The 15217-nt window shown below is 39.2% G+C and overlaps 1 protein-coding gene across 2 annotated transcripts in view; it reads right to left on the reverse strand.

The window, feature by feature from the left end:
* Positions 1-8525: 8525 nt before the first annotated feature.
* The window catches only part of DNAH5 (dynein axonemal heavy chain 5), a 319159-nt gene continuing 312467 nt past the window's right edge, over positions 8526-15217 (reverse strand). For both annotated transcript variants that reach the window (XM_051853566.3, XM_089312625.1), the window contains exon 79: positions 8526-9617. In XM_051853566.3, coding sequence (XP_051709526.3) covers positions 9466-9617 — 152 coding nt within the window. In that variant the 3' untranslated portion in view covers positions 8526-9465. The remainder of the gene's footprint in view (positions 9618-15217) is intronic.

The following is a 15217-nucleotide window of genomic DNA, read 5'->3' on the forward strand; positions in this document are numbered from 1 at the left end:
GGTTCAGCTCACCTCGCGTTCCAGCGCTGGTGTGTTGATTCTGCCACTGGTGTGGGCTCCCACACTCTCCACACAGGTCCACTGTGAATCACTAGTTCCAGAAGAGTTTCCTCTGCTGTTTCTTCCCCTACTCTTCCTTGAACCTGTAGTATCTCCACTTTTATTAAACTGTCTCTTCCCGGACTATCAGTGTGATCCCTTCCTATTCCGCTATCTTGCCGCTCCCCTGTTACCAATATATTTTTTAAAAATTTTCTAGGGTCTGGCACTATGTCACAGCAGGTTAAGCTATGGCCTGCAGTGCAGGCATCCCATATAGGCATCGATTGTCTGCATCAACTGTCTCCCATGGCACAAACATGCTTTTGCTTGCAAAAAATTCTGGCTGTTTTGCTGAAGGGTGAAGAAGTAGTCTAGGCCAGTGAGGCATAACAAGCCAAGGTCTCTGCATTTAGGTCTCTAACTGCAATATTCCTCCAAGGGGCTCTCATCTTACACCATCAGCAATTCCATCTGAGGAGAGCATAGGATATTGCTGAAGGTGGCTACAAGGCAGAGGAAGGGGTCTTTATACAAAAATGCAATATGAGGGTTTCACAACTTGGCAAAGGTTCGTCCCATTCAATCTAACCCCAAGAACGACCTTAGGATTTCAATGACAGGCTGCAGATCCTCTAATTCCAAGGATAAGGATTCTAACCCACCATCAAATGCTCTCCCATAGCAAGATTGTCTGTATGGACTGCATCCCAGGACAATCACAAATTTGTCACTGTAGCAAGATACAGACAAGCACCAAAGGCTGCTGCAAGATTCAGTTGTAGTATTTCTTCTGTGAGATACACGAGAATACTTCAAAAAGCTAGTGGGAACTGGAATTCTTAAGTAAGCTAATTTTAGTGCAAAAAACTCTATTCTGTCCTCATAAAGTTCATGGAAAACTCATACTGTGACAGGAGAGTGCAGGGATTCTAGAATTTTTTTACACCAAAATAAGCATTTTTTAATCCCATATTTCCACAAAGTTTTTAAGTACTCTCATATTTATAAATTATGAAGAGCCTGTTATGGATATTACACAATGTATCAAAACATCACACTGCACCCCACAAATATGTACAATTTTTATATGTGTTAAAAATTTTTAACTAAAAATTTAAAAAATGATATTGTTAAAGTCTAGTCAAATCCAAAATGATGCTCCATTCTGTTCTTCATGCACTTAAAGACTCATTTATATTTTATAAAAGAAGATTAAATTTTCCTAAAATAACCTAGTTAATTTTCATTTACACACAAGTCATACATTTTAGAACATATTTTGTATGAGAAATACATCTAAATGCAAATGTTGGCATTAGCAGAGACCAAAATAACTAAGTCATCAATGATTCTATTCCTCTAACATCAGTTTGGAGAAATTCAGTTATTATTCCATCCTCACTCAAATGCAGAGAATTCCTCATCTCTAAATGATATAAATATGAATATGGGTCAAATAACATGATCTCATTTTTTCCACTGAAGACTACTAAACTTTCAGCATGGGAAAAGGAAGATTAGGAAAGCAAACTAGTAAAAATAGACCAAAGTAGGCTAAAACATCACATTATGTTTTCCAGTTAACATTCAATTTTCTGATTTCTAACATAAACAAAAATATCTAGGAAAAAAGCTTTTGTTTTCCAAGAATATGATCCAACTTATACTGATCATCTTTTAAAATGACCCTCATTTGTATCTTTGGCATCAGTGGTACCAAAATGGTACCAGGGGATATAAAATGTGAACAACACCAAAGTGTTCTGTTCATGAAATATTAAAAACATATTCACTATTTGCTAGAATATAAAAAAAATTGCACTGGTGCATGTAAATGATCACTTTTCAAATGATAAAAACACAAAAATGTTTTATAAGCTCCTTTTCTGCAGGTCTCCTGGGATTTGCTTTAAGTATTTGCATGAATAATTTACAACTGGATACATCACAGATGACTGCATTGAGCACAGTGAAGCTCAAGAGTGAATTTGAAACTGTGCTCAGCAGGAGGCAGACGTGTTCAGGGTCAGCAGCAGCACAGGTTTGGTGCCTAATCCTTCACTGGTCTTCCCTTCCATGACTTTCCTGGGAGTCTCCCCAGTGTTCTTCATCACATTTAAGCTTTCTCCATCTCAGCTCCTCAGAATGAACACTCTATGCGGCCTTATTAAAATCGACTCCTGTGCAAGCACTGAGGAATATTTAATTGGCTTTCCAGGCAAGTCTGTTTGTGACCACATTTGATAGGAATGCTATGCATATTAGCCTAAGTGAAGAAATAAATGAAGAAAGGTATTATGGTAATCATAAAACACTACTGGAAAAGGGGCAAAGCATCGAGCTACACAATATGTCTTGGCTCTCCCCACAAGACACACAGCAAGGAGCAATAACATATTACCCAGTGCAAAATACAATTTGGCATGCAAATTAAAGAGAGGACAAGGCTCCCAATCTTGGCTTTTTACCCAACCAACATAAACTCAAAGTTGGAAACAATTAAGCATGCCCATAAATCCAGAGCCCTGGAAAACTAAATGGAGTCCTAAATCAGAGACGACACGAGGAAGGCATAGAAAGCATACTCATTAGCCCAGGCCAGACAGAGAGAGGAGCATTAGGACTTTTATAAGAATTCTGATTAAATCCCTTAACATGTTGAAATTATGACTTTACGTCATAGCATTGCTTTCATTTCATAATGAAAAATTGAAATCCAGGAAATAAAGAGGCCATTTTAAAAGGCTTATTTGAAGAGTTTGGAGATCAATTTATTGTCTTGATTGGCCAGGGTTACTGCTAATAAATGAATTCTAACAGTGTATCTGAAAACCTGAGGCTACTTCTCATTCATCATAGACCCATTCAGGATATTTTCTTCCACCTTTCAGGATCCTTCCATCCCACCGAGTCTCTGTATTCTCATGCAAATAAGGAGAGAATGGGATTCTGTCCCCAAATACCTCTACCAGGCTGCTTAGTTTTTGTTTCTTTTTTTTTTTTTTTTTTTTTTTTTTTTTTTTTTTTTTATTTATTTCCAGGCTGAAGATCAGAAACAGAAAAGTCTCTCAGGGTACAGGTTAAACAAGCAACACATTCTACTCTTGTATTAATAAATTAATTTTGTCTAAAGTACAACACAGAATAAACCAATAAACCTCACCTGTAAGACTTGTGCTTGATAAAGCACAAAAAGGAACATTACATAGTAATAAAAGTATTAATCAAAAAAAAAAAAATGCCAAGCAACACAGGGTAACTCTTGCCATTCATAGCCCAGAGCATGTTTGTGGATACTCCGTTTTTTAGCCAAATCTTATATTTGATTCTGAAGTTGATTTTCAAGTCTTCCCTATTCTCTTTTATTGGCAATACTTGTGGACAGCTGACAGGCACATATTGGACAGAACAGATGTCAAGCATTGACTAGAATGCATAAGTCTTGAGAACACTCCAAGACTTCCTTGGGTTTTCAAAATCTACTGATGTGTTTCTTGATTTTTCCAAACCACGCACCCAACACAGAAGACCACACTGTGAGTACAAGCTTACCATCTATTTCCTCTTAAGAGGCATTATTTTGATGTGCTGACAGAGGCTACTAACCAACAGTAACCAGTTGTACAGTATCATTTTCCACTAATACACAATTGTACATATTTATGAGGTACCACATGATATTTTGATACATGTATGTTTTGTAATGTTCCAATCAGTGTAAACATTTCTATCACTTCAAACACTTTTGATTTACTTAAGAGAAAACATTTAAAATCCTTTCTTCTGTCTTTAAAACAATATAAGGAAGTGATTTCCATTCCTATTCTTTTTATATTATTCTCTTATTTTATATTCTTCTATTATGAAGAAGAAAGCTTCTGTTTAGCATTAGTGTGTCTTTAACACTGTTCTACTGCTTCTGAATCATCCCTTTTTCCCCAAGAAACCTTTTATTTAAGGTACACAAACTTCATGCATTTCATAAAGACAACTTCAGGAACACAGTGATTCTTCCCACCGTAACCACACTCCCACCCTTATCTATAGTCACCCTATTGAACAATAAAATCATTCCTAATACTTGCAAGAGAAAATTATTAAAAATTTTTAAAGTTAAAATTAAGTAATGCATCAAGACAATTTCAAGGGAAAGGGGTGTACCACTGATTTTCTTGGGGAAATATTGACTTTAAAATTGTTCAAAGACATATTTTATTATTTTTATCATTAATAAAGTTTTTGTGTTGCAAAAATTTAAGGCTCCACTTTATCAGTATGCACTCACATATTTAGTCTTATAAAATGTTGCCTTGCCAAACAAAAATTTACTGATAATGACACTACTGATACTATGTATCTCGTCTAAACTATAGAATCCTACAAGCTACTTAACTACAAGATGTGCAGTGTCTCATCACATCTCTTGATGCTGAATTCTTTACAAAAGGATTTTTCCACTGAACATAGCATTTAACACAAAGTCATCCCAATGACTTAGACACACTTGATTTCCATCAGCTGCTACTCTCCATGGGCAACCATCATGACTAGGTGTGACATTACCTTGAGTAAGCAGCCCCATTCAGCCTTCTACTCCTCGCATTGTCCTGTCACTCTCCCATCCGACTCCGTGCTCACCTTCTCCATCTAGGGAGCAAGAGGTCAATCCCTAGCACTTCTGTGTCTGAGATGCTTTCCTTTTCAAGTTCAGATCTAAATTTAGATGTCACCTCCTCAAAGCTGCCTTTCTTTATGGCCCAGTCAAATTAGGTCTCTGCAGGTGAACAGCATCCTGAGTGCAGATATTGCTCAGAAACACCTAGACCATGGCTCTGTTTTGTCCTCCCATGCAGACATAGTCTCCCTGATGTTCAGTTGATTCCAGGTTTTTCAGTATTTCCTGAAAGGAAGAGAAGGCTGAGGCAGGTTCGACAGAAGGGCAATGTATGCCCTGAGCAGCAAAGGACAGTTCTTTATGACATAAGAACTTCCTTGCACACATAGGGTCACAAGAAGGTGTGGTTGGTACAAGAGAACCAGAAAGTCAGAGCAAATCCAGGCACGGATGTGCAGAGGCTGCTCTAGCTCAACGGAGCACCTCACTACTGTTAAGATTCTGTGTCCTTCATTAAAAATAAATGGGGACACTATAGTGTGACTTCTGCCTGCTAAACTGTGATTTAGCTGAAGTGCTGCTGTCTCCCTTGTTATTCTCACTCACGACAGCCCGTATTTCCTTCAGAGCACTCTGCCCACAATTTTGAGTTTTATCCATATACCTCACATATGCCATGTTACAGGAAGGGTCTTCAAAACATTCATGGAAAATATATATATGAAAAATGCACTGACTTCAAAATATTTTTGCACCTAAATAAACTTATCTTCTCATTCCATTTTTTCATGAGCTTTTTTAAGTACTCTTGTACAATCATCCACTGAAAATATATAAAACTATACATCTGATCAATGTCTTATTTTCTGAATCTACTCCTGAGAGAATTTTTTAACCTTTATCAAGATAAAGAGAACAAATTTCATGTATTTCATAGATATAATGCTAAGAAGATAACCATAGGTCAGGTTCTGTGACTTTTTTCTCACCATTGAACCACCAGCACAGCATGATTCCTGACACACAGGAGATATGAACTAAATAATTTTTAACACATCAGTATTGAAACAGATGGTAAAGACTGTTCTGTTGCTCAGCGATGGTACCAGGCCCCTCACTCTCATTTTCCCCAAGTCCAAGGCAGTCTGAGACTTCATCACCTGGAAGATTCAATCAGTGTCTCCTGCCTGTCTGATTCTGTACAATGCCCATGGGGCTTTGGTGTCAGAGATGGAGCAGGGGTAGAGGCGGGGTGCTGGGCAGCAAGGGGCCTCGCTGGCTCATCACTGCTTTAGAGATGGTCCTTGCTGAACAAGTACCTAAAATTTTCTGATTGTTTCCACAGTGTCTTTTCCTATATTGGGTCTTCAAGACTCACATACACTTATACATACTAACAGGTATGTATCACAAAATTATATGTTATGCATTTTCAAGTTACCCTATCAAAATCCAAGTTTTGAAACTTTTATGGCTACTTTTTAGTGAATATCCCTCTTTTATTTTTATTTGTTTTGTTAAGATTTATTTATTTGAAAGTCAGAGTTATAGGAATAGAGGAAGAGACAAAGAGATCTTCCATCTTGGTTTACTCCCCAGGTGGTTGAAATGGCCAGGGCTGAGCCAAGCAAAACCCATAAGCCAGGAGCTTCATCTGGGTCCCCCATGTGGGTGGAAGAGGCCTAAGTATTTGGGTCATCTTTTGCTGCTTTTCCCAGGCTATCAGCAGGGAGTTGGATCAGAAGTAGAGCAGCGAGGACTTGAACCAGAACCTCTATGGGATGCCAGAGTCACAGGTGGAGGCTTCACCCACTACACCACAACTCCAGTCCCAAATAACCTGCTTTTAAATAAACAATTACAATTTAGGCATTTACTAACCATTTTGTATTCATTCACCACTTGTTCACATTTTCTTCATTTGTTCTTCAAAATAAAATGATTGCTTTATCACAATCCAATACATTAACCCACACTAAAAGAAGTTGCTCAGATGAAACAGTGTCCTGGAGATGGGGAGGAGTCACTGGAGCCACTGGGCTTAGCTCTCATTATAACAGCAGAAAATAATGATGTTGCTCACAGGGCAAAGCCTAGTGCAAGGGACCCACACCTGTCTCCTGGTAGTCCCTCCCTGACTGAATCCTTTTATCACAGAAAAACATGCAGTTATACAGATCCAGGTCTTAACCAATGTCTATGAAATGCAAATTTTAACTCAATACCTGACCAAGTTCAAGTTGATAAGCCATAGATGAAGCAGTTTATAATTTATAATCTGAATTTAAAATAAAAAATGCACAAAAAGTCCCTTAGAGCATATTCTTCTTAGTTAATAAAAAATAAATGAAATCCCCTATTTTTTTCTTCTAATCATATTTTGTTCCAGGTCAACCGAACCTTTATCATATTGTCACACTTATTTTTATTTTTATTTTTCTGTTATTGACTAAACATTGTCCACAAAGATGCTTTACAGTCATACAGCATTTTCACTGTTTATAAGTTATATTTTTCACTTATTGGCATATGTTTGCCATTTCCTTATTATAAAAATCTTCAATGGATTTATTTATTTATTTGAAAGACAGTGAGAGAAGGAGAGGCAGAGAGAGAGAAAGTCTTCTATCTGCTGGTTCACTCCCCAGTTGGCCACAACAGCCGGAGCTGCACCAATCCAAAGCCAAGAGCCAGGAGCTTCTTCCATATCTCGCAAGTGGGTGCAGGCGCCCAAGGACCTGGGCCATCTTCTACTGCGTTCCAGGCCATTGCAGAGAGCTGGATCGAAGTGGAGCAGCCGTAACTCAAACTGGCACCCATATGGAATACTGGCACTGAAGGTGGCAGCTTTACCCAGTATGCTTCAGTGCCAGCCCCCTCAATACTGTTTTTGATGGCTGCCTAATATGTCCTAATTTTCTTAAACATAGACTTACTATTGAACATGTAGGACATTTCCATTATTTTCTGTTACTAAATGTAATTTCACATATAACTTGTTTTTAGCCTTTTAAAATGTTTCTGTTGAGTGTTGTTTTTTTAACCGCTAGACCTCAGAGGATCTACCCATGAAGGAAGATTTATTTTGGTTCATTGTTTTTGGAAGTTCACAGGCCAGCATCAGGTAGGCACCACTGGTTTGTCCCATCTGGCAAAGATGGAAGTTGGCACTGGTAGAGTGAATGGAGAAACAATTATGTGGTGAGCTAAAGCAGGGAGTGGCTATGTCCCATCTGGCTTTCATAATCAGCCCTCTTGTTGAGAATGAACTTCTAAGCACATGCATTCAACATCATAAATGGATCAAGTCCCTACTTTCCCAGTACCACTAAACCATGACCCTGGGTGTTAAAGTCCCACATGAGTTTAAGAGCCAAATAACTTCCAAACTACAACACTTGGTATTGAGAAAATAAGGCCCAAAGCATGTAAACATATTTAAGGCTCTTTGTTTCATTTAATTTTTTTAAGATGTATTTTTTTTTAAATGTCAGAGTTAGAGAGAGAGAGCAAGCAAGCTTCCATCTGCTGGTTCATTTCCCAGATGACAACAACAGCTGGGGCTTGGGCCAGACTGAAGTCAGGAGCCAGACTGAAGTCAGGAGCCAGGTGGGTTGCAGGGTCCCAAGTACTTGGGCCATCTTTCATTGCTTTTCCCAGGCTATTAGCAGGGAGCTGGATTGGAAGTGGAGCAGCCAAGATATGAGCTGGAGTCCATATGCGATGCTGCGTTGCAGGCAGCAGCTTTACCGGCTATGTCACAACACTGGTCCCCTTTAACACTATTTTACAAAAGGATTAGGTCAAGGTACATTGCTCTAGCGATTTCTAAGTATATCAGCTACATAGATACCACACTATGATTCACTTTCAGGTTTAATTTTTTTATTATATAAGTCAGTGTCTCATTATCAACTATAAATGGGATTGAACATTATTCTATAGGTTTATGTGATTGTCCACCTATATTTTTAATTAATTCTTCTATTTCCTTCTATTTTAGAAGTCATTTGAATTTTCTGCTTGAAGTTCTAACAATAAATCTCTCAATTTTATCTAAATTCGAAAGGCAATGGGAGCAAAATTAGCACAAACTTGTTTTTTTGAACTATGAACCAGAACCCTGTTAACAGAAGGTTAATCCCTTCAAGGAAAATGCTCTCTGCTCAACCTAGTCATTATTTAGAGTTGAAGTAAGAAGAAAATACATTATTGTAGATTGGAGGGCCACACTTCATTAGGAAGTTGTAAATTTTACTTCCTTTTTTAAGATTTATGTTATTTATTTGAAAGACAGAGTGATGGGGTGGGGGAGGAGATGGAGAGAGAAAAACATCTTCCATCTATTAGTCATTCACTCCCCAAATGGCCTAGTCCTGGACTAGGCCAGAAGAAAGACAGGAGCCAGAACTCTATCCAGGTCTCTCCCATAGGTGGGAGGGGCCCAAATACTAGGGCCACTTCTACTACTTCTCCAGACACATTAGCAGGGAGCTGGACTGGAAGAGGAGCAGCCAAGAACCCTATGTGGCACTCTAATATGGAGTTCTAGCATCTCAAGTGGTAGCTTAATTCCCTGTCCTAGTGCACTAGTCTCCACATTTTATTTCAAATCACTAAATTGATCAAAATGAAGAAACAGGTAAAATGCAATTAAGCATCCAACTAATGAGTGGAGAAAAGCTATGTAGCTCACTAACTGCACAAGTAACATGATGTCTACACCATCCACACTCATAGAGTAATGAAGGTTACAATAATTTGGATCTGGTAACTTCTGAAGTATTGGGTGTGGGACATCCCTTGTGTTACTTGACATCACAGAGAAGGGCGACCCCACGGAGCACCCAGTGTTCAGGGGCCTGAGCCGTCCTGAGGTCCACAGCGGCAATGTAGTTCAAGTCCGTTCGAACTGGCTTCTTGTAGATGGGGCAGGAGTAAAACCGAGGATCTCTTAAAGCTGTAACAAATTGCAAAAAGAAAGGAAGCTCATGAATTTGTAATTTAATTCTCCCCAAAAAGATGCAGAGTCAAGCTTGTGCATTCTGAAGATCATTCCAAAAGTAGACAGATTGCTAGTGAGGGAAATTGTACTTGGGGGGTCAAGCAATCCCTAGATTGCAGCAGACACTATCACCAGTGTCCAGTAAGTGTGGCAAGACTCCCAGACAGCCTCAGGTTTACCCTGCTGATCTCTTTTCCTTGTGCCCTTGAAAGTGACCCCTGCCCATATGTTTCCACCATGTCCTTTCCACCTAGCAATTCCACATTTTCCCGTACCCAATTCCTCTTTACTTCCCCACCAAATCTTGCACACACATTCCTCTCTTTTTCCCTTATGCTCTGTCCTCGGCACCCAAGGCCTGTTCCATTTAATCAGACATCTGTAACCATTGAGCATCATTTCATTTTTAGTAGTATTTCAAAATTCCATTTTTAGCACTCTGTGCTATATACACCATGTCACATTTTAAATCACAAAATAGATGGTGCCCTATCAAAACAGGTGCTATGGATTCTCTTTGTATACAAAGAAATAAAAATGGCTGGGAAGCAGACAAAAATGGCAGCTCCCTGAGATTCAATTCTCTTGTTTGCAGTGGAGGAATAGATGTCCATGACCGTATTTATGTGCAAGCAAAGATGATCTATGTGTGTCCATCTTTCAAAGGTCTCTCCTAGGGGATGGTGCTGTGGTGTAGCACGTGAAGCTGCCATCTGTGATGCCAGCATCCTATATGGACGTTGGTTCAAGACCCAGCTGCTCTACTTCCAATCCACCTCCCTGCGCCTAGGAAAGCAGCAGAGGATAGCCCAAAGTGCTTGGGCCCCTGCCCCACATGGGAGACCCAAAGGAAGCTCATGGCTCCTGGCTTTGGCCCAGCCCGGCCCTGGCCTTTGCAGCCATTTGGGGAGAGAACCAGAGGATGCAAGATCTCTTCTGCTCCCCCACATTTGTAATTTTCAAACAAAAGAAAAAAAGAAAGAAATCTTAAAAATACAGATCTCTCTTTATTTTTATTTTTATGTTTATCTTTATGTTTATTCCATCATAAACACAGAGTGATTCTCTCCTGCTCAGTGATAGACTCAGGTTGTTGGGCCTTAAGCCTACACAATTCATGGGAGCACTTTTCAAGAAAAAGAGTAAAAATTTACAAACACAAAATTAGACTTCAGAAGGAGTCTCTAAATGAGCAGCCTGAGAGTTTAAGCTTCAACAGCTTTTTATGAAATTAGGGATGCCCACAGCACATCTCTTAACATCCTTCTCAAGAAGTATAATATTACTTCTTAACATTTATTCATTGAGAGGCAGAGAGACAAAGAGAGAGTATACACACTAACATCAGCTGGTTCACTCCCCAAATGTCCACAAACAGCAATCTGGGCTGAGCCAAAGCTGGGAGCTGAGAATTCAATCCAGGTCTCCCGTCCGAATGGCAAAATCCAGTAACTGGAGCCATCACCACTGCTTCCCAGGGTCCTTGTTATTTTATACTCTCTTCAATACTATAAATTTTGAGTGGACAAATTTGTGTCTGTACCCATTACTATGCCCCTCTGACAGTCCAATACAATATTATAAATGATTCTCATGGAACTATTAAGGTGAAATCACATCTAACGAAAGAGAATAGCTTTGTGTTTGTGAATTAGTGTTACAAACACTGAAACAAAGAAACAGTAAATATATCACAGTAACTGAATTTATTTCCCACAACTAACTTGCTTAATAATTTAGCTTCTTTCAACAGATTACGAAGACAAGGCACTATCAGAAGTTAGTCTCATTATCTGACCCAACAGAACCTTCAACTGGCCAAGCCATATTTTTATGTATTCACTATAAATTTATTTGGCAGATATTAAACATTTGAAGATACTACTCATAATGGCAAGTAAAAAATTAATATTATAAAGCAGTTATTCTTGACCAGGGGTGATTCTACTCTTGAGGACATTTGGGTAATAACTTTGTGTTTGCTACTGGCATCTCGTGGGTAGAAGTCAGGGAAGCCACTGACAGTTACGATACCTGGGACAGAGCCCCCACCTACCCACACACACCCACAATTATCCAGACCAAAAGTGCCAATAGAACCATGATGGAGAACCCCTATTCTAAAATAACAACCAAGCACAGATATTTTAGAATATTTTTAAGTCTATTTGCTAAATCCCATGGAATTAATCATTAGAAACAACCCAAAATAACATAACACCTAATTTTTAAGGTTGGATATAAGTTTTTCAATTATCATGATGATATCACTAGTAATAATGATGTAAGTATATATATGAAAAATGTGATCAAATAAATGACAGTGAATTATAGAAGAAAGTACTAGCTATATAAAATAATATATTTAAATCCTTTAATCTGAGGATCTATAAACATGTAACAAATATACAACCAATAATACTTCTTGATGCAAATTTGATTAACAACCATTATATAAACCTTGAAGGAAGCCACTGGAGTCTTACATTTGACTCTAATTACAATTATAATAATTACACCTTAAGAAATATTTGACTACTTGGATCTTAATCCCAAAATAAAAGTGAAATTGCAAAGAAAATAGCATTTTTTGAATAAGAAGGTAAAAAATAATTCCCTGAAATATTTATCCAATTTTATTTATTTTTAATTGCTTCAGAACTGAGGTACCCCTGCCAAGTCACAGCGTGCAGCAAATTTCTGCATCAGGATTAGAAGCCACTGAAAATATAATTTCATAGTGAAAGTGCTGACAGATGCTAAACAACTACAGAAACAGATGAGTGGAAACCATTCTCCTGCTTAGAGAATAACTGAAATCCAAAATAAGTCTGCCAGGTAGCTAGAACAAATTGGCTGCATATGTTGAAAGTCCTACGGTTCCAGGAGGAGGATCAGAGAGAAGTGGATCCTTAAGGTTTTAATAAAACACCTTGGGTGAAATATCATTGTGTAAGCACAGAACTTCTCTATTTATCCACTATTTTTCATCCAAACATTAGTACACATTAGATATGTAGACCTTCTAAAATTCAACATAACTGTGTCATGTGGGGAGTAGCTGGACAACGCTAAATCATTGCTCTACCTAACCTCCCTGTTGTTAACCACATCTACATCCTCCTAGTACTGCTTTTAATCCTTTAAAACTTGCATGCACGAAACATGGTAATAATAAATTACTTATTATGTGCTGGACGTGTCAGTGGAGGTCAGTCAACAACCTCATGCAATGGGGATTATTATTAGATCGTTGCAGATGATTAGAAAACTGGGACATGAGGAGGTGTGTTACTTGTCCCAGATTATAAATCTATGGAGATAAGCTAAAGGTCAGAATGAAGTCATGGCCGGTGCTCCTGCCTTGTGTAACACCGGGATGACCCATGCAGGCACAAGCCTGCTTCACCAGGCACCTGAGAAACACAAACCAATGAACTCATGCAAGGGAGCAGCCCTTATTTTGAGTTCAGTCTTTATTTTCCAGTTTCATCCAGGCACCAGAAGGACTCCCAAACACAGAATCTAACCACAGGAATCCCCAGAGGTCGGCACTCACCCCACAACAGATCAATGTGATTCTGACACCAGCTTCACCACTTAGTAGCCAGGAATCATGGGCAAATCACTTACTGTCTCTAAATCTTAACTTCTCCATGGACAAAACAGAGATGATAAATGCTACAGAGCTGTAAAGATTCATTACGTTAATATGCAGGAGTTTCTGACTCAGTGTAAAGACTGGAATGCAGTAGATGCCTGAGATACATTATCTGCTATTTTGTCATGCCCCACACTCACACATGCACATACATTTATACACTTAAATTTTCACTAAATTCCCAGATGCATGTTCCCCATGATCTTGACAGAGTTCCAGGTACCAAGTGAAAGTGAATTCACTGCTGCGGGGCGCAGGAGTGAGAGAGTGGCCTCCTGGTCACTGCTGGTGGCTCTCCCTACCCCAGTCCACATCTGCACAATCTCAGATCAGAGAGGGACACAGGGCATTGGGCATTCTTAGATACATGTTTTCCCTAGCAGGAAATAATCCCCTGTGCTTCAGAGACCCTAACACACCACCCACACACACACCTTACTTAGGAACCAGAGGTACACATACTTCTTGTCCACCTAAGTGTCCTAATTTCTGTTTTCCACCACATCTGCCACAGCACCAGCATTTATTCAGAAGCATCTCTGTCCATGTGATGCAAAAATCCATCTTTTCTGAATCTGCCTCTTTTAAGCTTCCTTTGAAAAGAAAGGATCTGGAGTTTGTGTGTGGCTTTATTCTCTTGAGGAAAACAGAGCTACATGGGCAACTTTTCCACGATGTCCTACATGAATTTTATTTTGGGGTATATTACTCAGATTATAGAGTTAAGAAAAGTGTCTGGACCTCTCCTTTCTGAAAATAAACCAACCAGTTCTATATAAAATTTCAACAGTAAATTATTTAAGAAGTGGATACAACTGGAGATAATTATGCTTAATGAAAAAAGTCCCAAAAAGACAAACATTATAAGTTTTCTGATACGTGGTAGTTAATATAGAATACGATACGAAAAAGTATAAGAATGGGGGCCAGCACTGTGGCGTAGCAGGTAAAGCTTCCGCCTGCACTGCCAGCATCCCATATGAGCACCAGTTCAGGTCCCGGCTGCTCCACTTCCAATCCAGCTCTTTGCTATGGGCTGGGAAAGCAGTAGAAGATGGCCCAAGTCCTTGGGCCCCTGTACCTGTGTGGGAGACCCCAAAGAAGCTCTTGGTTCCTGGATTCGGATAGGCACAGCTCTGGCCATTGCGGCCATCTGGGGAATGAACCAGCGGAGGGAAGATCTCTCTCTGCCTCTCCTTCTCTCTCTGTGTAATTCTTTCAAATAAATAAACAAATCTTTAAAAAAAGAAAAGTATAAGAATGAAACTGACATCTTATGATTTGATTATTGTTTGTAGCCCTTGTCTCTATCCCTGTAGAAAACAGTGGTCTTTATGCTTTTTATCGTTGAAAATTATGGTTACTCTTGCATTAAGCCTACAGTTATAAAGTAAATTGAAAGTATGTTACTATAGGGGCCCGGCGCCGTGGCTCACTTGGTTAATCCTCCACCTGCTGCACCAGCATCCCATATGGGCACCCGGTTCTAGTGCTGGCTGCTCTTCTTCCAGTCCAGCTCTCTGCTATAGCCCGGGAAGGCAGTGGAGGACGGCCCAAGTGCTTGGGCCCTGCACCCACATGGGAGACCAGGAGGAAGCACCTGGCTCCTGGCTTCGGATCAGCGTAGCTCCAGCCGTTGCAGCCATTTGGGGAGTGAACCAATGGAAGGAAGACCTTTCTGTCTATCTCTCCCTCTCACTGCCTGTAACTCTACCTCTCAAATAAATAAATAAAATCTTTAAAAAAAAAAAAGAAAGTATGTTACTACAAAAATTAAAGGAAAAAAGAAGGAAGGAGGAGGGATTGAGGGAAGAATGGAGGGAAGAAAATATGGTTATCTTCTTAGAATTGTAGCTATGAAATTCATGAAATCTGTTCTCTTTATATTAATAAA

This window comes from Oryctolagus cuniculus, chromosome 14 (assembly GCF_051225735.1).
Source record: "Oryctolagus cuniculus isolate XC-2025 breed Fujian yellow rabbit chromosome 14, ASM5122573v1, whole genome shotgun sequence".
Lineage (NCBI taxonomy): Eukaryota > Metazoa > Chordata > Mammalia > Lagomorpha > Leporidae > Oryctolagus > Oryctolagus cuniculus.